Below are 19,388 nucleotides of genomic sequence, written 5' to 3'. Positions count from 1 at the left end.
TGCGTATGTCAGAGCTTAATGCCTGTCATCTTTGCTTTGCCCCCAGCCCTTTTCTGTCCCTGATGTGTTTTGGGGGGATGGGAGTGGAAGAAAGAGAGGAGGTTTGTGTTGGAGAAAAGAGAGGTTTGTTTTGGCAAGAAAAGCTGTGCAGTCAGACTTCATGTGGAAGGACACACATGAGCTTACAGGAACCCCAGCATCACAATTGAAGGTCTTCATCCCTTCACCTGCATTCCTGAGCTCAAGACCACCACAGCTATTAAATTTCTGGCTGAAGGAGTAGCCTGGCAAACACTTTGGACAATCTTGCCAGATAGGGAGCAGTTCTGCAGGACTCATGGGATCAGGACCTTGGTTGCTGGAGGTGGGGATTTAAGTAACAAACCTGGCCCTTTCTAGGAGAGCTCACCTGTCACCCTTCTAAGGAAAAGCAAAGAGAGGCATTTAAAATGCTTCCATTAATTTTTAGGTGGCTACTTAAGCTGAAAAAACTCTCAGCTATGATTTATGAGCTTCACTTCAAGTAGCCCTGTATCTTGGGTTCATCAGTAGTTCCCAGCTTTCTCAACCCAGCTTTGGTGTGCTTTACAGTGGGTGAGCTTTGCATCCACACCACTGCTTTATGCACTTAAAAGAGGATGGCTGTGTTATGGGCAGACAATAATCAATTAGTGCAATAGAATCTTGTGACTGAGAATATGAAGCAGGCTTCACAGGAACTGACAACAGCTCTTTTAAGTCACCCATTTCTTGATGTCTCTTAAATATCCCAAAATATCAAAGGTCTTTCATTAGAGCTTCAAACTCTCTCAAATCCACCATGCAGGCCACTGGATACCTCAGAGGACTATGAAGTGATGTGAGGCAGCAGCAAATGCTGAGCTGCCAGAAAGAAGAACAACCAACTGTGTTCAAAGCTTTGAAAAAATATCTAACATGGAAGGACAGAGAGAGAAGTGTTGCAGTTCCCTTCAGGACTGCTCCAAATCCTGCTCTTTCTAGTGTCAGCTGCAGGAGTCTGCAAGTCTTTGAGTTCACACACAATCTGCCAGTTCCTCCTGACCCCACCTCCCTCCACACTCAAACTGGGAGCTTGGCTGCAACCAATTTTCTGTCTCTTCATGTTGCATCTCGCCATGAAGAGGAAAATCTAAACAGGAGAAAGAATGTGCTTTGAATTATTGGAAATTAAAGGAAAGCAGGAATGCCAGCTTGTTCTGGGATCCAAACCCTTTCTCAGCACAGCAATCTCAAGTTTTTATTCAGTCTCGTGATTTGGTTAAAGGGAGAAACCTTCACGTTAGAGCTGTGTTTTTAAACAAACATCTTGTTCACAAAATCCAGACTTTTTACTGGTTTTCAGTTTCCCCAAAACAATCTCCCCAAAGGGAGATTCCATGGGCAGGCAAATGCCAATCTCCCTGTAATAAGCATTTTTCTCTAGGACCTTTTCTCACTACATGTTTCCTGCCACGAAATACACAAAATTCCTGATATACTGCACATTTATGCTTAAATGTTCAGGAGTTTTAAATGGCTATCAGTAACAAATGCTTGTATGGAAGTAAGGATGTAACAAGGTAAGAAGGATTCCAGAAATGGCCTCATTTGTGGAGAAGCATGGACTGCAGTTCATTGCTTGATCCTGAAACTGGATTAATAGTGGCCCTCTACAGAAAAAGCTAAAAACTCTCTTGCTGATTAATAAAAAGCTGAAATTAGAAAGGAGGCAAAAATACTGTAGCCAAGATGGTAATTACAGAAAATCTCTTTTTCAAGACAGCTTTAAGAAGTGAGGCTGTTACTCCTTGGTAAATGCTGGCATGATGGGATCTGGTGGGTGTCTCTTGATTTACATTTTGTTTGGGCCCTGGACCATTTTATCTAAGACCAATCAGTGACCCAGTTCATTCCAAGCTTGTATGTTGAGTCTTCAGTATAAAAAACGTAGTACCACATCTTCATCTTTTAACCTAAAACTGAAGGGGGTGGCAAGAATCCCCATGCCAAGCTCTCTTGGTTCTCTCTCAGAACCAAGGCAAGGCAGCACTGGCTCCTATTTTTCATTTCTCTCCCAGAGCTGCTTTTTTATCAAGGTTAAGATCTCTCCTGCTTTTTGGTTGTCAGCTGGCTCTGGTCACCAAAACCACCTTGCTTTTCATCTCTTGTACATCTGGAGAGGCAGCTGTAGCTATTTTCTCAGATGTAGATTTCATCAGGATAATCCATGCCATTGTTGCTTGTAGATTACAAAATCCCACATCAAAACTGCTCCTGAAGACCACCCACGAATGCAGAAAGCAGCTGAGTGGCAACCACAGCTCCAGGGAGCATCTTCTAATAGACCTCTAAAAATGCATTAGATTCTTATCAGCTCTGGTGCCTCAGCAGCAGTAGGAGAGAGAGGAGATGTTTGTGCCAGGACTTCACAGACTTAAACCAGACTGAAGTCAGAGGTTTTAAGGAACCAACCAGAAATCAAACACAGGTCTGAGCATAAGTTGAGAGCACCACCCACCCTACCCTGCCAGCCTTTGCTCACTGCACCTGACCTTGCAGGATAAGTGACTGAGATGAAGAAAACAAAGACTTGTTTCTGTATCCCTACCCCAAAATGCTTCCCAATATGGAATGCACAGTTTCTGGTTAATTACCCAAATGGTGCCCTGGATGGGTCACAATTTGTAACAGTTTTGCTGGTCCAAACTGCACGAGAACACCAGAACAGTTTCTCATTAAGTCCAGGCTTACTCAGCACAGCCTCACTTGAACATGCCCAGCATTTAGGATTGAAATTCCCATCCTCACATCCTTCTTGTCACAATTTACCAACTACAGAGACTCTGAGAACCAGCAAGGGGTGTTTTAATTTAGCTTCTCTATTTGCAAAAGATGTCCAGCAAGTAGCCAAGGTGAGCAAGAAATTGAGCACTGATGATAGTCTTAGTCTGTCAGCATAGCAACAGCCAAGGTGATGTCAAACAGATGCCAAGCTGGGGTGTGTACAGCTCTGTGCAATGCCCTGGAAGTGCAAACCACCTGGAACCACTATCCCCCAAACACAGACCATAGAAATGTGCTGACATACAGCAACAAGCAGCATAGGTGCCAACCTCATCTTGAATCTTTTGGTTATTCCAGTCTCTTCCTAGCTCTAAAATCTGAGCTTTCAGGAGACATTTATACTCTGGCCATACTGTGGTGGTATTGCAAGCAACTTGGCAGAGTTGTATTTTCCTGTTAGAGGTGCTACATGGTACAATTAGGTGCAGAGTTTGTATAGGACATAGATCACAAAAAAACAGGAACCAGAGGGCTGTGTGATGTGGCATTACAATTCCTGTTCACTTCCATTTTATATTCCTGGACTAATTTCCTTCATATAATTGGTGGGTTTTTTTCTGCCTGTATTGTACAAGCATTTAATTTTTTTCTCTTTTTGCAATCATTAAAATAGTGCAATTTTTCATGTCTGGGTAGATACTGCACACTATCCAGTCTTGTTGATGGTTACATATATATACATATACATATATATAATGTGGCAAGGGGAAACCACTGTGCAAACCAGTTTAGCTTTATTCTCTTGTCTTCTCTATTAAGGTCAAAAATCAAACTGATTCAAGTGCTTCTGTGATTAGACCACTGAAATGCAAGAACTGGTATCAGTACAGTGAGGGGGGTTGGATTTAAAAATGCATGAATTATGAGGCTTCTATCTTGGATAAGGTGTAATGAATTATTAATCCTCATATTTCACAAATCCTATACTCTTCACTCCCTAATGTCTGCTTATATCTATATTTGCTATTCACCATTTCCCCTGTAAATTAAGGATAAATTAGCTATACATTAGGTAACAAATTTTAGCCATCCCACATTTTCTTTTCTGTTTGGCAGCTTATTCCTGGATCTAAATGCCTGAGAAGACAATTATATTCATGTAATATGACCTCCTGCAGAATGCAGTCAGTCTCATCCAATAGTTTCTAGATTAACCCCTTAACTGCTGTTTAAAGCTACAATGAGAAATCAGTGCTTATATTTTAGACAAATACAGCCTTAACTGAAAACCTTCAAGGCACAGAGGAGACATGGCATTCTCCTGCTAGTTTTTTCCAAAGCATTGGTAATGCACTGAATAAATACACTATCCAAATGAAGAGACAGCTGAATGCAGTGCAAAAGGACCCCACTGTAAGTCACAGAGCTCAGCTAACAACAGAGTGTCCTTGTCCTTCTGGGGCCTCCTTTACATCTGTCTTGAAGTTTCACTCTGTATTCCTCACCCACCACACTTGCAGTAAGGAGCAAAGCCTTACGCTGGGGGGCAAAAATGCAATCTCTCTTTTGAATCTGCTAGGGACAACAGGGTTAAAATCTTCCTCGTGGGTTCCTTGGCTTCAGGAAAGCACATTAAAGCCATATTTAAACAGCAGGCCCACAAAGGTTTGGTTTCTGATGGCACTGTATTTATTATCAGCAGCCCTGGGTTGGGAAGAAGCTGTTCTGTACATGGCAAGCAACACAGAGCTTGGGCAGGTGTAGTCATGGTCTTGCCTCTCCCCTTAAGTTTCCTGATGGAAACTTGGCTTTGTTTGCCTGCTGTGAACACAGCACACATTAAGTGCAAAACAGAGAGGAAGGAGATGTTTAAACTACACCACAGTTTTCAAGTGTCCAAGATGTGATCCCCTGCAGTCATGGAAATGTCTCAAGCATTGGTGTCTTACATTGCTCATTAACCACCTGAGTTAGCTGCACATCTTTTCTCCTCAGGTGACATTTGCAGCTTGCTTGCAGGTGCTGACCCAAGGCAGAGCTGAAGCAACTCTTAGATAGGCCAGAGAAAAATTAAACCCCTTGATCACCAGGTGGCTGTAAAGCATGATTGATACCTGCATGTCTCATTCCAAAGTTTAAAAAATAAAAACTTTGACACAGAGTTAATCAGAAACAATTTCACATGGAAGCAAGTCCAGAAGATTTACATTTTTAGTGCAGAAACTGAGCTTTCTGATAATACCATGGATGAGTGTCCTTACTTAGGAATAATGCCACTTGTGCCTTTTCTCAAATTTTCATTCATTCTTGAAATAGGAAAAAAAAATAAACCCCTTCACTTCAGGAGCATTTTTATTTGTTTGAAGTTCAGGATTTAGGCAACTTTGCCAGCAGCATGAGGAAAAGAAGCAACTGCACAACAGCACATCATCATCATAAAAACAATAATATAGTACAGTAATAATAATAATACATAGTAAATTAAGCCAGAAGTGAAGCCAACTACTGTACCCAGGCAATAGGAGCAGGAGAATGTAAGCAGAAAGTACAACTTACTGGAGTTTGGCAAGACACAGAGGTAAATTCACCTCCTGCCATGAAAATTCTACAAGGGTTGGGAACAATTGGGATGGCAGAAGGGTGCAAGTAGGACAGAGGCTATGGCAGCACCCCAGGAGCAACCCAGCAAGCCATTGACAAGCTCCTGGGCATCCAAATTCTGCTTTCTTGGCTGATAACAACCTGAGAACAACCCAGCTGAAGTGGTGATCTGAGGATGTATATTTCTGCTCAGGAGAAAAGCCTCTGAGGAGATGCATTTTTATTCCACTAACCCCAGAAGAGGAAAAAACCCATCTGACATGCCACCTTCCAGCCTTTTTGGAGCAATAAAAACCACAGCATCCTCCCACATCTACTTTTTCTACTGGGAATCTTGCCCAGCTGTGCAGACTGCACTCCCCTGCAGTGGCTGTATTTGAATGTCCCTTCATCCATCCAAGCTGCTTTGCATTCACAAACTCCCCAGCTTACGGGATGCTATAGAAAACAAGGTATGAAACTCCAGAACTGGCTAAAAGCAAAGCTTTTTCATGAAAGAAAATGACATCACTAAGAAGTACTTCTGTGGCAGCATAAATTTCTGTTGCACTCAGAACAACTTGCACAGTCTTTTGGTATTCCTGTATTGATGGAGGTAGCAGGAATATGCCAGACTTGCCCATAAAACTAACAAAAAACCTTAGAGTCTTCCAGTAGCTGGTTTCCCATTTGTTCCCTAGGTGAGGCAAGAAATAAATGTACATACATTGCTTGCATCTGAGAAAGTCAAACGGTGGTGGACTGAATTATAAGCTGCATGCAGATTGGTGGGCTGAGCTGCTGGCCCATTTGCACAGTAATGTGCTATATTTAAGTCATGCATCGTGGCATCTTCAAAGAGGGCAGTCATAATTATGATGGATTAGACTGCAGAGTCAGTCCTAGATGCAGTAATTGTTTCACAGATGCTCCTGATGTGACTTGAATTTCTAATGAATTACAGCTGAAGAAAAATATGTGGAGTTACTAAATGGTCTGGATAAAATACAGTTATGGGAAAGAGGGAAAAAAGGCTAAGTGCTGTGCTCAGGGAGGGCTGGGTTTACACTGAGAGGCAGACAAGTCAGCCCACAACAATTATGAAGAAGAGCACAGGGCACAACCAGGTCTGCTTAGTAGTGGCATCAGGAGCAGCTTCATGGTGTCCCAATTAAAACCAGAAATAAAGGTATCAGTTATAAATAATTGCTGTGATTTGTAGCTGCTTGAACAAGATTTGGACTCAGGTGTGACTGGAGGCCTGTGAATAACCAAGTGTAAACAGAAAAAGAAGTGTCATGCAAAGGCACCACAATCCTAGGTGCACTTCAAGGAATGCAAACCTGGCACTTTTAATTGATGAATTAACTTCATATCCTAACCAGATGATACCCATGTCCTTTCCAGTGTTTAACACCAGTGCTTTTTACACTAGAAATGCTCAGAATTTGGGGAAACTGGTTGTCTCATGCCATGGGGTCTTTGAGAATGCTGTGAATAATAATCCATGACGTGAAGTGAGGGTAACCCTGTGGTTTCTGAGGATGGCATGAACCTCAGACTCTTTTCTGAAGCACAGATGTGCTCCTTCAAGGGGTTTGCAAGCTAAGTTTAGAGAACCAGGCAGTCCTGACTGCCAAAACCAAAAAAACCAAAAAGGGGTTTTTACCTTTCAAGTAAGGAGAAGAAAGATTGTCTGGGAATTCTTGGAAGGAATGTAATTGCAACCCACATGGTACAGCAGAACACAAGCAGCAAGGCAGACTTTGAGGGCCAGAGGAAGTTTCTCACAGCTCAATCACACAGACTAAAAGTTGGGTTTTTTTAAAAGAAATAAATATTTAAGCAGCAGCTTGACAACACAGTGTTAATTACTACGGTGCATTTCATTTCATTTTATTTCATTTCATGCTTGCAAAATACAAACAGCCTACACACTCATGTCTGAGTTGTGGTTCAGTTCAGTTTGTAGGTACTGAACCACACCTTTCAGTACCTAGAAAGGTGTGAAGGCAAAGAGTGGTTTCCAAATTAGGCTGACATTTTATTTCTGAGACACTCTGGGAGCATCATTCTGCCACCTGGCCTAGAATGACACATCAGAGGGATCCTCACTGCTTTCTCTTAAGCGTGGAAAATTGTCTCCCTGGGAATGTTGCAAAGGCTCACATCTCACATCTTGTGGGACTTTAAAGCCAGGTTGGGAAATACACTGAAATATATCTAGGCAGGGAAGAAACCTACTTTACCTTGCCAAGAAAATAGGTAAGATGGACAAATATTCTTTTCCACCTCCCTGTTCTTTATTTTGAAAACTTTTTTTTTTCTTTTCTAAAGTACTGTTACTTGCAGAGGGAGCTTAGCTACTGCTGTCAGGCAAAACATAAATTGAGGAGAGAAAAAGTTCAGGAGGTCCAAACTAAATCTAAAACCAAGTTTGGGATAAGTGGATAGCAGTCATCATCTAGGGGTTTGCCAGCCAGAATGTATGTTTGAATTGTCCTCATACTGAAACGAGAGCTACAAGCAGAGGGGATTCTGCTGGATGTATTGAATCCATTAATTAATATTACTTTTAAAAGCATGTTACAATCATATTATTCAACTGAGTAAGGCAGTACTGCACTGAAAACTGTGTAAATTAGTTGTTTTTAGCATTTGAAAAAAAACTGGTGTAGGATAAATATATAAGCAGAGTAAATATGATGAGAGAAAATGTTCAGTATAGTAATTGTTCCTGTGGAGTGACAGCACCAGCCATGGGTAGAGCTTCTCCTGAGTTTGCAGTCCAAGAAAAGGGATGAACTGATAATGGGGAGCCCTTCAGATTCCCATTTCAGCAATCTAAAAATAAAAGCTTCAGGACAAAGACATCCATGCATCCAAGTTTTCTCTGTGCAATCTCACATCTTGGAGATGCTCTCTCAGTCTGTCTTATGTCATTTGTGACTGGTTGAGAACCATAAACAAAGAATAAATTACAAGCAGGGTCAAACAAATCTATGTTAACTGGGATTGTGAATCCTGGGAAGACCCATGTGAACAGGATTAGCTTGTCATTATATGGAATTTGCTCACTGCACATTCTCAGTACTTTTATCTAATGAAAGACTTAATTTTGTAAATAAAATGTAAAGAGTATGTGAGAGATTGGGATTTTCCATCCAAAGAAGAAAAAAATCCTAGCTCCACAGCTATGGGGCTCTGTTCAAAACCCAGAAGCATAGTTTAAGCCATGCTCGATGTCTCTGTGTAAATTTTAAAGTGTATTAATACCTGAAAAAAACCAAAAAAACCAAACCAAACCACTTCCCTCACGTCTTTCAGAAATTTCTCAGATCTATTTCTGTCAACATTGCCAAGATGCTGATGAACTGTGAGAGATCCTGTGGACAGCAATCAAGCATGGCTTTGTCTCCCATGTGTATCATGCCACTTGCATGCTCTTTAGGAATGCCAGTTTTTAAAAGACCTTGTCAGCTGAAGACAGAAAAAATGAGGTATTCCTTCTAATTGGCAAGTCTGGTGGCAATAATCCTTCGAGTCATACAAAAGAGGTTTTTGATTTTACTTGATCAAATAATGGGATTTGCTCTGTCTGGGAACCATGGTTTTGGCATGACTTTCTGCCTTGCCAAGGAGAGAAAGTGACCACAGAGGAGTCTGTGCAAAGCGTTCAAAAGCAGACAGGTTTTTTTGCACCATTAGGAGAAGGTTGTGGGTTTTTTTGGTAAAATATCTACTTGTGTGTTAAATGAGGAAGTCATTCTGCATTTTCATTTTCTTTCCATCTTGATGAACAAACCTTCAAGAAAAAGGGAGACAGGGCTGCAAAATGTAGAAGGATTATGGAAAACCCATCAGGCGTGCTAGTGAGCTCCTGTTGTGTGTGGGAGCTGCTCAGGACAAGGGGTGCTTGAATACTGCAGGAATTAGCAGTAATTGGCCATGGGTGGCAAATAAAATTCACATTCTCTCCTGTTCCTTTTCTCTTTTAGATACATTCAGAAGGTAGCCTTGTGGATGGCCCCGGAGCAGGCCAGATGGAACAGGACAGAACCAACCATGTTGACGGTAATAGATTGAGTCCATTCCTGATACAGCAGCAATCTCCTCATGTTTGCCAGGCAGAGCCTCCTGTGGTCAAGCTACAGAATGGAAGTCCAGCAACAGAGAGGCCTGAACTTGAAATAAATGGAGACTACAAGCAGCTATTCACTAAAAGCAACTGTGGAGTGCCCCACCTGAAGGGAAGTCCAACCAACCGCATCAGCCCCGACATGCTACAGGAAAAGAAAGTTTATTCCAAATATATGCAAAACGGTGGGATAAAACGCACTTTTAGTGAGCCCTCTCTGTGTGGACTTCAGGAGACCAAGAAAGTGAGACAAGAAAAAGAGGTGAATGGAGAAAAAGCTGAGCCAGGGGATAACACTGGAAAATCAAGCGTCCCCAATTGTTACAGTGAGAAGAAATTTGAGAGTTTTACAGGACAAGAAAATGAAGTTTCAGATTTGATACCGTCTACAAGATACAACTGTGGTGGTTCAGAAAACCCTCGTGACCTGATTCAGGATGAGCAGGAGCAGGAAAACACACATTGCCACAACAGGGACATTGTCTTACTACTTAAGAACAAGGCAGTGCCAATGCCTAATGGTGCTACAGTTTCTGCCTCTTCCATGGAAAGCATGCATGGTGAACTCCTGGAGAAAACACTCTCTCAGTATTATCCAGAACATGTTTCCATAGCGATGCAGAAGAACACATCTCATATCAATGCCATTACCAGTCAGGCTACTAATGAGTTGTCCTATGAGACAACGCATTCATCCCATACCTCAGGGCAGATCACTCCCCCACAGACCTCAAACTCCGAGCTGCCTCAAGTGCCAGCTGTAGTGGTTACTGAGGTCTACAATGCAGAAGACTCCAGTAGACCACCTGTATTGCCAGGTAGCTGTTTGCTTCAGAAACCAGAACTCCAGCTACAGCAACAGATTCCAGTCTATGATCCACACCAGTTACCTGTAGGAACCAGTACTGTTTGTGGAAGTGTAGGGCAGGTTCCCAACCAAGACCTCTCTTCTCTAAGTTCCAGCAGTAACCTGCAAGCTCAGAGCACCGCTCTGGAAAGGTTTTCTGAGCAAGCAGAAAAAAATGGTGCTTTCTTTATACAAAACTCAACGTTTCACAAAGATTCCTCTGCTCCTCCTGCTCCGGGAATGAAGAGTGCACTGTCTGCCATGGCGCGAGAAGGACCCCATTCCTATGACAACAAATGTGATGAAACTCTTCCTGGGGAGGTAAAGAATGAAGGGCAACAGCAGGGACCAATGTCAGAGAGTCCCAGCCTCAGCCAACAAAAAGTCCACCTTCAGCAGGCACAAACCTCACAAGAAGATGTCAGTGACAGCAACCCCCAAGCTGCTGCGGCCGCCTCGATTCAGCAGCAGCTCCCAGAAGAAACGCCGCCGGTGCCTCCCCTCCAAAACCTGCAAGTGAAGTGTGGAAGTGAGGGGGAGTTGCAGCAACACTATCAGCATTTCCTTGGCCAGAGGGAACCCGAGATTCCTCCCAGCATAGACAAGGACCAAGCAAAAGATCCTGTCCAACAGGCTCAACTTTATTCAAAACCAGCCTGGATAGAACTGGTTTCCACCCAGTTCTGCCAGGGAGAACCTCCCCAGAAGCCCAGTGAAGCGCTGCTGCGATCAATTCTTCAGTTCCAGGCAAGCACAGCCGAAACCCCCTACAGGAAACAGTATGCTGGAAGTCCTGATGTGTTAAAGGGGCCTTCAGGTCAGCCCCAGCGCCAGAAGATAATGCAACAGGAACAAATTCCTCTGCCGTACAAAAGCGAGGGATCCCAGCTGCAGCCGCGTCCCACAGCTGACCAGCAGCTGCCGTTCCACAAACCCTCCCCGCAGCTCACCAAGGTGGATTCCCTGCTCAAATCCCAAGTGCAGCAACACCCTCCGCAGCAGCAGCTCCATTTCCAACACAGAGCAGAACCCCAAGCCCAACAGCCCGTAGGGGCCCCTCTGAAACAGAAGCACTTGAATCCCCAGCCGGGGGAAAACGAGCCGCTCTTGCGTTCGCACATTTTGCAACAGATGCTTCAGAAGCAGGCACAGCAGGTGCAGATGCCGTGCAGTCCACAGCTAACCCCAAACCAGCACCAGGCTCTGCAAATGAAAAACAAAGACCTGCCCCAAACCCTTTCCCACTCCCACAGCAATGCTGAGCAGCCACTGGACAGGACATCCTTCAGCCAGCTTAAAGCAGATGAATGTTTCCAAACCGGGCATAAGTACATGAAATCAGCTGTGTTCCCACTACGTGACCCTCAGCTCGGCCTGGAGCAGGTACAAAACATGAACAGCCAAGCTCCCCTTTATGCTCAGAGAGCAAACTCCAGCCTGCAGCATCCCTGCCCAAACAACGTGCACTTGGTTTCTGAGAAGAAAGAAAATGCCGCAAATACCGAGCGGTTCGGAGCCAACAAAATGCAGGACTTGCCACACGTGCAGTATTTTCCAAGTAACTTGACCGCCAAGCAAGATGTGAATCACTGCTTTCAAGAACAAGAGCAACAGACACAACAAGCTTCAGTTATCCAGCTACCACCACTCCAGCAAACACAGTGCTATGGTGGTAGCCTGAACCAAGATCTCCCGGGCCAACAAGCCACGCAGCTTCCTCAGCGGTACTTACCACACAGCCAGCAAACTGCCCCCCACTCCCAAGAGCAGAGGGGCTGCCATTTGCAGTCCCAACCCCCCAAGGATTTTCAGAAACATGCTGCTTTAAGGTGGCATCTTTTGCAAAAACAGGAGCAACAAGCATACCAGCAGCCCAAACCCGAGCTTGGTCCCAACACAGTGCGCAAGGCTATAAAAATCGAGGCTGGCACAAAGTCCAATGCCTGCATGCGTCCACCAGTTGGACAGCTGGAAAACAAAATGTGGAAAAAAACAATTAAACAAGAGAATCAGCACTTTGGCTGCGAGAATGTGCAACAAAAGAGCATCATTGAGACAATGGAACAGCAGCTGAAACAGATACAAGTCAAATCACTGTTTGATCACAAGACTTTTACTGTCAAATCACCTAAACATGTGAAGGTTGAAACAGCAGGCCCTATTACCATCCTGTCAAGAAATACCAGTGCTGCAGATTTTGACACTCAGACCCCAGATCAGCAAACAAACTCATCTGCTGAGAAAACCCCGACCAAAAGAACAGCTGGAACTGTTCTCAATAATTTTTTAGACTCACCTTCCAAGTTACTGGATACTCCTGTAAAAAATTTACTGGACACACCTGCCAAAACCCAGTATGATTTCCCATCTTGCAGCTGTGTTGGTAAGTGCTGAAAATGTACTGGTTTGGAGGAAGGAAATGAGCTGGGATTGTGGGGTTAGTTGGATGTTTTTGTTGGAGGATTTTCTAGGGTGGGTTTTTTTTAGAATAGCAATGAGTAAACACTTACAAGGTTGCAGTTTTAAACACTCAGGCCCACTCCACTTATCCAGCTCTACACATGGGCCCTTTCTCAATATTTCATAACATAATTACCTATTTGCTTTTTCAGTCACAATGCTTACAGCCAATAATGTATTGCCTCACATCCATTCTCCTTGAACAGCAGACATGAAATGACAACATGCTGGTAAAAAGACAGGGTTTTTTTCATCAAGGTTAGATATAGCATTTAAAAATATATCCTGGGTCCAGAAATTGAGATCTTTAGACCATTTTTTGCTTTAACAGTGAAATTGCCAGAGTTTCCCTTAGTAAAACCTAAGGAAAGAAGGGATGAGAGATTATTGCTCAGTTGCAAGAGTTTATCCTCCCTTTCATGCACATGTCTCTTGCAAGGCTGAGCAGATCAGCAGTTATTTAGAGAACCTACACAAGCAGTGACAATAAAAGCAGTGAGGGAGACACTAAGTGTTTCTTCATGGCATACCTGATCTCCAAAAGCTGGAAGAATAGCACAAAATACAGTGACAGGCATGGCCCCACAGCCCAAGCTTCCATACAACATTGGCACTGCTCATAGCCAGGTCTAACAGGCATTTTCAGACTGGGTAAACCCTTCAGGGTTGTGATAAAAGCTCCAGCACCAAAAACTGAGGGGTGGGGGGAAAGAAGGGGGAAAATCCTAGTTGCTGGGATTTTGTACCAACTATAAAGGAGGAAAGTTGAACCAATGCTCCTCCAAAACTGCAAAATGGACTTTTTTTGCCTTTTTGAACACTTGGGGCCATGTCTCAGAGATGATCCATGGGAACAAAAAAGGAGGCAGTGGATTTCCAAAGCTCCCAGGAAGAAAACTGGCAGCCTGGTGCCTTGCTGTTCCTTGTTATTTTAGAAGCAGCAACCTACAAAACGTAGCTTTTTTGAAAACACTGAATTTGTTAGGATTTTCTTTTTCCTGAGATGGTTTCTCCAGTGTAGTTGGTACAACTTTTTCTGACAATAATGTAATTATTCTCACTGGGTTCTTAGCCAGTACTGTAACTGCTAACTAAGCAAGAGAGCATATTCTCCACTTACATTTTAATTTTTCACTCTGAGCAGACTGAAGCAGAAACAAAGGAGCATGAAACTTAGCTCCTGTCCTCAGTGCCACAGTGTAATCCACAGCATTTATTGCTCTCTCCTAACAGTGTTTGTCCTTAAAAAGATTACAGACACACACAGGTTTATAGCAGGCCTTCATCAAGCATCTGGAGGCTGCATAGCAAAGGCAGCATCATTTCATCCAATCTTTCAAGTTATCATGGCAGAAAGCATTAAATCAGCCCACAGACAAGTCAGCACAGCTCCACCCTGTCCTCCTGAATCCAAGCAGAGCCTGGGCATTTCTTCCTCACTGCTGAAGCCTGTCTCCTGGTATCAAACCAAACACACAGCAGATGTTGTGAAAGCTGACAGGGTCCCACCTACACACAGGAAAGGGAGGCCACGTTCTAAGCATACAAACATTTGGACTAAACCTTGTGCAGGATTTCTTTCAGCAAACTTGCTTTATTTTAATTTCACTGAGTCTTTCGGTGGGTGACAGAAACTCTCAAGCTAACCTCACTGGCCACTGTTTCGAGGTGTAAGCTCCTCCACTGTAACATGTCTGCTGAAAAACAAGTGCTGTACAGATCACTAATGTCAATATTTACTGCTGTTATCCCATTTATCCTCCTTTCTAGATACTGGGAGAGGATGAAGTGGGAGAAGGAGAAACAATTGTTTGGTGATAAGAGGAAAATGCCTTTTGAATTTCAGTGTACAGCCCAAGATGTGAAACAACTGTTTGGGCTAGCAAAAGGCACACAGTCCATGTCATGGCTACTTGCAGGATTAGCCACATGCTTTGCATGGTTTGTACAAATTGTGTGGGCATACATTAGACATAAGTGTTTGAAAACCCTGACCCCAGACCCATACAGCAACATTCTAACAAACTGAGTTTTGCAATGTGAATTTTTTACATTAAAAATTTAAACTTCCAAGTAACAACCTTTATTTTGTTTTAAACAGAGCAAATTATTGAAAAAGATGAAGGTCCTTTCTATACCCATCTAGGAGCCGGTCCTAATGTGGCAGCTATTAGAGAAATCATGGAAGAAAGGTAATTAGTGCAAAGGCACAGGGCAGATTAACATTTATCCTTTTCTGAATGTCAGAACTTTTCCAGCTTTTGCACATAAAGAAATAAACAATTGCAAATCAAGTAATTACTTGTAGGCTTAGCTGCTCCAGTGTTGCCAACATGACGCACTGTGCTATTCACCAGAGAGTCACAATATTTGACAGGGCTAATAGTCTGCTGCCTGGCACAGGCTGCACACCCTGAGACAGATGCCAGCAAACCCAAGCAGGAACAAGTAGTCACCAGTCTGCCAAGCAAGACAGTTGGCAGTGGCTGCAAAAGCAGGCATGGACCTGGTGTTCCCACTGGGCAGGAGAATGCCAAGGTAGAAGGAAGATGGAGAGCAGAACGCCAACTCCCCCCAGATCACTAAAGTATATAGTACAACCCCAAAGGGCTAAATCTAACTTGGTCATGTCCAGAGAGGTGCCATACAGTTGGTGGATAGGATTTTGGCCCAAGGATCTGTAAGTTGTTTTATGAAACCACTCCCCCCCCTCCCTTAAATACTCTAATTGCACAAAACCAGCCTTATCTTGATTGTGGACAAACCTTGTATTGTGTTGCATCCCATAATACATTTATTACATCAAAGCCAGCCAAACCAGGAATTCTGAGCAGCACAGAACTGCTACATGAGCTGTGCTATTTACAAGTGTGTAAGCTCAAAACCCACCAGCCCTTCTAAGGTACTTAAATTAAGAACTGTCACAAATGTGACTTCTGCACTGGGAATTCTGCATTACTTGTAGCTTTTGGTGTACACAGACATTAATGGACAGATCTTTAGAGGTGTCTGGGAATTCAGATTCCCTCTGGACAAACAAACAAACCAAGAGCTCCACAGCAGGTCAGAGACATGTAGAAATCTGAGTTGTTAATACTTTAAGAATCTGGACAAAGAAGTGCAAAGCAGCTCTGGCCAGCTGCAGAACCAAAAGCAAAGGGACATCATTGCAGTGCTGTGTCTGAGCACTCTTTCTTAGCAAGGTCTTTTAGCCTGTGCCCATCACTACATGGTCATGGGTCACTTAATGAGTGCAAACTGAACCCTTCAGATTACCTCATAAGTTCGTAAGTTCTGTGACTTCTGTTCAGGGCTTGCCCTGATACTTGTTTTCAGCTTTGTGAGCAGCCTGAATGCATGTCAGCTACATCAGTCACCTTCTTCCTCACCCTCCTTCTTACAATTGATCTCCAGAGCTCTCATTGATTGGTTAATTCTTTAGTATTTACAACTAATAAATAAAAGAGAAAATTCATTCATATCATGACATCAGTTATTACAGATGAAACTTTTTTCATTTCTTTACTTTGGAATGTATTTTTTTTATTTGACCTCACCATTTTTTTTGTTTTGGTTTGGTTTTGGCTTTTTTGCATTTAATTTTATTTCATATTGGCAGAAGGAAATCCTGAGACATTATAGATAACATGCATCTATCTACTCAGCCAGGTTCAGCAGAGTATAGCAGCAGCCACTTGAACAATGGATAGTTTACAGCTGTTCATATGGTATGAACTGTGCAATTCCTTGAGTGAAGAACTCCAGCACATCTCCTGATTAGTTGATTTTGTATCCCTAAGTAAAACCAGCACTTAACTGTAGAGATACTTTCATTAATGTGTGCAGTTTGTGACATTAAACACAACTGCAGCACTTCTCAACTGGCTCTCCATGAACATGGATTGACTTTCAAGGTGTTAGCACTGCCAAAAAACCAGGATTTGGATCTAGTCTTGCAGTAAATATTTTAGCTACAACAGAACAAATTTCTTACAGAATCCATGAGGGTTACAAGTATTTTACCTCTTCCTTCTCCCAATCCCTACTTAATTCTCAGTGGGTTTTGCTCAGGTTTTAAATGCAATCAGCTTTGGCTTGAGAGCAACACAACAGACATAAGGCACAATTCCTTTGTGACTATTGAAAAGATTTGATACAAAGTCCATACAAAGTAGCATACAACATTATAGCAGCATCCACAGGGTTGTCCTGCAATCCAAACTAGCAAACTGATAGACATTATTTAATTATTTTTATGTGGTTAATTAAAGAACCAAATATATTCTAACATCCAAGCCAAAGTAGGAACAAGTGACCTAACAGTTGCCTGCAGAACATCTGTAGTACAACTTGGTTTTATTTGTATAATTTCCCATGAAACAAATTTCACAATGAGGTCACATCTAAAAATAAGCATTTTTCATTTCCTTTACAGAGGAGAAGTTTAAATACAAATATTTGCTCTTAAGTATGTTACCAAGATTTTAGTGCAAAAACAAGAGGGGATGAAAAGTCAGAAGTTCTCAAGGCATCATTAAATGTCTGTGTAACAGGAAGGAACTATCTTGACTGCTCCAGAGGTAACAAAGAACAAGGAGACTGACTTAGTGCCCACAGCAGGTTATTTAGAAACAACCAAAAAACAACCACAGAAACCAAAAGGTAGTGCCAGTGAGTGCAGCAGAATCTTGCCTGGAAATGGCTTAACAGGTCTGACACTTTTTGTGACTCAAGAGTTGCTTTGCTTAGCATTGGCTGCACATTTCCACCTGGCCCATCAGAGGACATGGACAGGGCATCCCCCATGTGCTCTGGGTAACAGCACTGCTTGCATCTGGGGTGAGATTCTGCCTTGAGAGCACAAGCACTTTGATTCTACAGCAAGAGCTGAGCTTGCCCGCCTCAGTTCACAGAAGGACACCCAAACAGCATCATTTGAGGGCACCTTGTGATGCTGATTCAGTACAGAAGTCAGGCAGAAGTAAATAAGTAACCCTTTGTGAGCAGATGATAAAGGAGATCGATGTGATGCAAATTAATCATGACTTAACTGATTGACACTGTATCTAAACCAGAAACAAGCAGAGAAAATTAATGACCACTGCATGCCAGGTGTTCCTTGACAACTTAATTATATAAGTTCCAGAGTAATAACTTTAACCAAAAAATTACAGAAAAATGTAAAAATCCTCCCCAAAACAGAGAGACTTCAAGTCTACTTTTCAAAAGGTCATCCATAACAAATCCTCGACAGAAACAGTAACATTGTTTAGGAATATTAAAATGTGATACAGGTAATTTTTACTCATTCTTGACATATTAAACACATTTGCCTCTCTTGGCATATCAGTCCACCACTATAATAAAACCAGCGAGAGATAAATCACACTGCACATCCCTCCCTGTAATTTATAGTGTTTATTTTTTAAGATAAGTCTGGCAAATATGCCCCATCTTTTCAGTGTTCATGCAGAACTAGATGAAGCTGCTTATTGTACACATTTTTGTTTGTTTAAGATTTGGACAGAAGGGTAAAGCTATAAGGATTGAGAGGGTTGTCTACACTGGGAAAGAAGGCAAAAGTTCTCAAGGATGTCCAATTGCTAAATGGGTAAGTGATGTCCACAAACATTGAAAGTGATGTAGTTGGTTGTCATGGTTCATGCAAGCAGCCAGTGACAAACCCTTTGGTTACCTGAGACTAAAACTTAAAATAGATCAATGGCAGCAGTACCACAGGATGCTTGTAGCTTGCTCCCACCCTTGTGTCTTGCACTCCATTTACTTGTTGCATGGACAACAGCAAAAAGAAAATCTGGCTTAGAGGCATAAAAACCTGAGAAGGAAGGCAGTCTCACTTAAGATTCACAACACTTGACATTCTTGTTGCTATTTAACTGTAGCTTACAAGTAAGTTCTCTAAGTGCACTGCTGTGATGTTTTTAAAACACACTCCCAGTCCAAGAGAGGCATTAGGACACTCACTCAGTAAATGTTGTTGTACCATGGCACAGGTTACTGAGTGGTTTGGGTATGCTGAGGAAAGACAGGATGAGGAAGAACTGAAACATGGTTATACCCATAGTGTAACACATATCAGACTGCACCTTTTTCCAGCAATACCCTCAGGAGTACAAGCACTAAGCAGCAAGGACCATAGTTTATTATCTGCAGCTTCCTTCTCATGACTGTAATGTTTGTATGTATTAAGGACAGGCCAGAGAACTGAGGGGCTGATTATAAGTTTAGCTGCTTAAGTTTGGAAGGGAAGGGGAGAAAGCTCCCACATCCAGTTAATCTTCCTTCCACAGCTGCCCTCCCTTCTCTGCATGGCTCCTCCTGCCCTACATGCAGGTGTACACCATCCATCCAGCTCCATGTGGGGAGGCATCTCACTGCTCACCTCCTTTTGCCCACTAACCAAACTGGGCCACCTCTACCATAGATATCACAGATTCAAGAGAATATTCCTGCTGTGTCAGAGGTTGGGGGACACTTTTACAAAGATGGTTTCCACCACTGTGGCTTTCCATGCCATCAGTCAAGCTTAGCCTCTTAGAGCTGGTATCATGAAACAGC

General features: G+C 42.7%; 1 protein-coding gene across 1 annotated transcript in view; it reads left to right on the top strand.

Annotated features, from left to right (window-relative positions):
- TET2 (tet methylcytosine dioxygenase 2) overlaps window positions 1-19,388 on the top strand; it is a 62,014-nt gene that overhangs the window by 32,343 nt on the left and 10,283 nt on the right. Inside the window, exons 2-4 of the mRNA XM_030449807.1 lie at window positions 9,363-12,732; window positions 14,911-15,001; window positions 18,327-18,420. Of these exons, the coding sequence (XP_030305667.1) occupies window positions 9,363-12,732; window positions 14,911-15,001; window positions 18,327-18,420 (3,555 nt within the window). The remainder of the gene's footprint in view (window positions 1-9,362; window positions 12,733-14,910; window positions 15,002-18,326; window positions 18,421-19,388) is intronic.

Source organism: Calypte anna, chromosome 4A (assembly GCF_003957555.1).
Source record: "Calypte anna isolate BGI_N300 chromosome 4A, bCalAnn1_v1.p, whole genome shotgun sequence".
Taxonomy (NCBI): Eukaryota; Metazoa; Chordata; class Aves; order Apodiformes; family Trochilidae; genus Calypte; species Calypte anna.
This window is presented reverse-complemented; position numbering and strand designations above follow the sequence as displayed.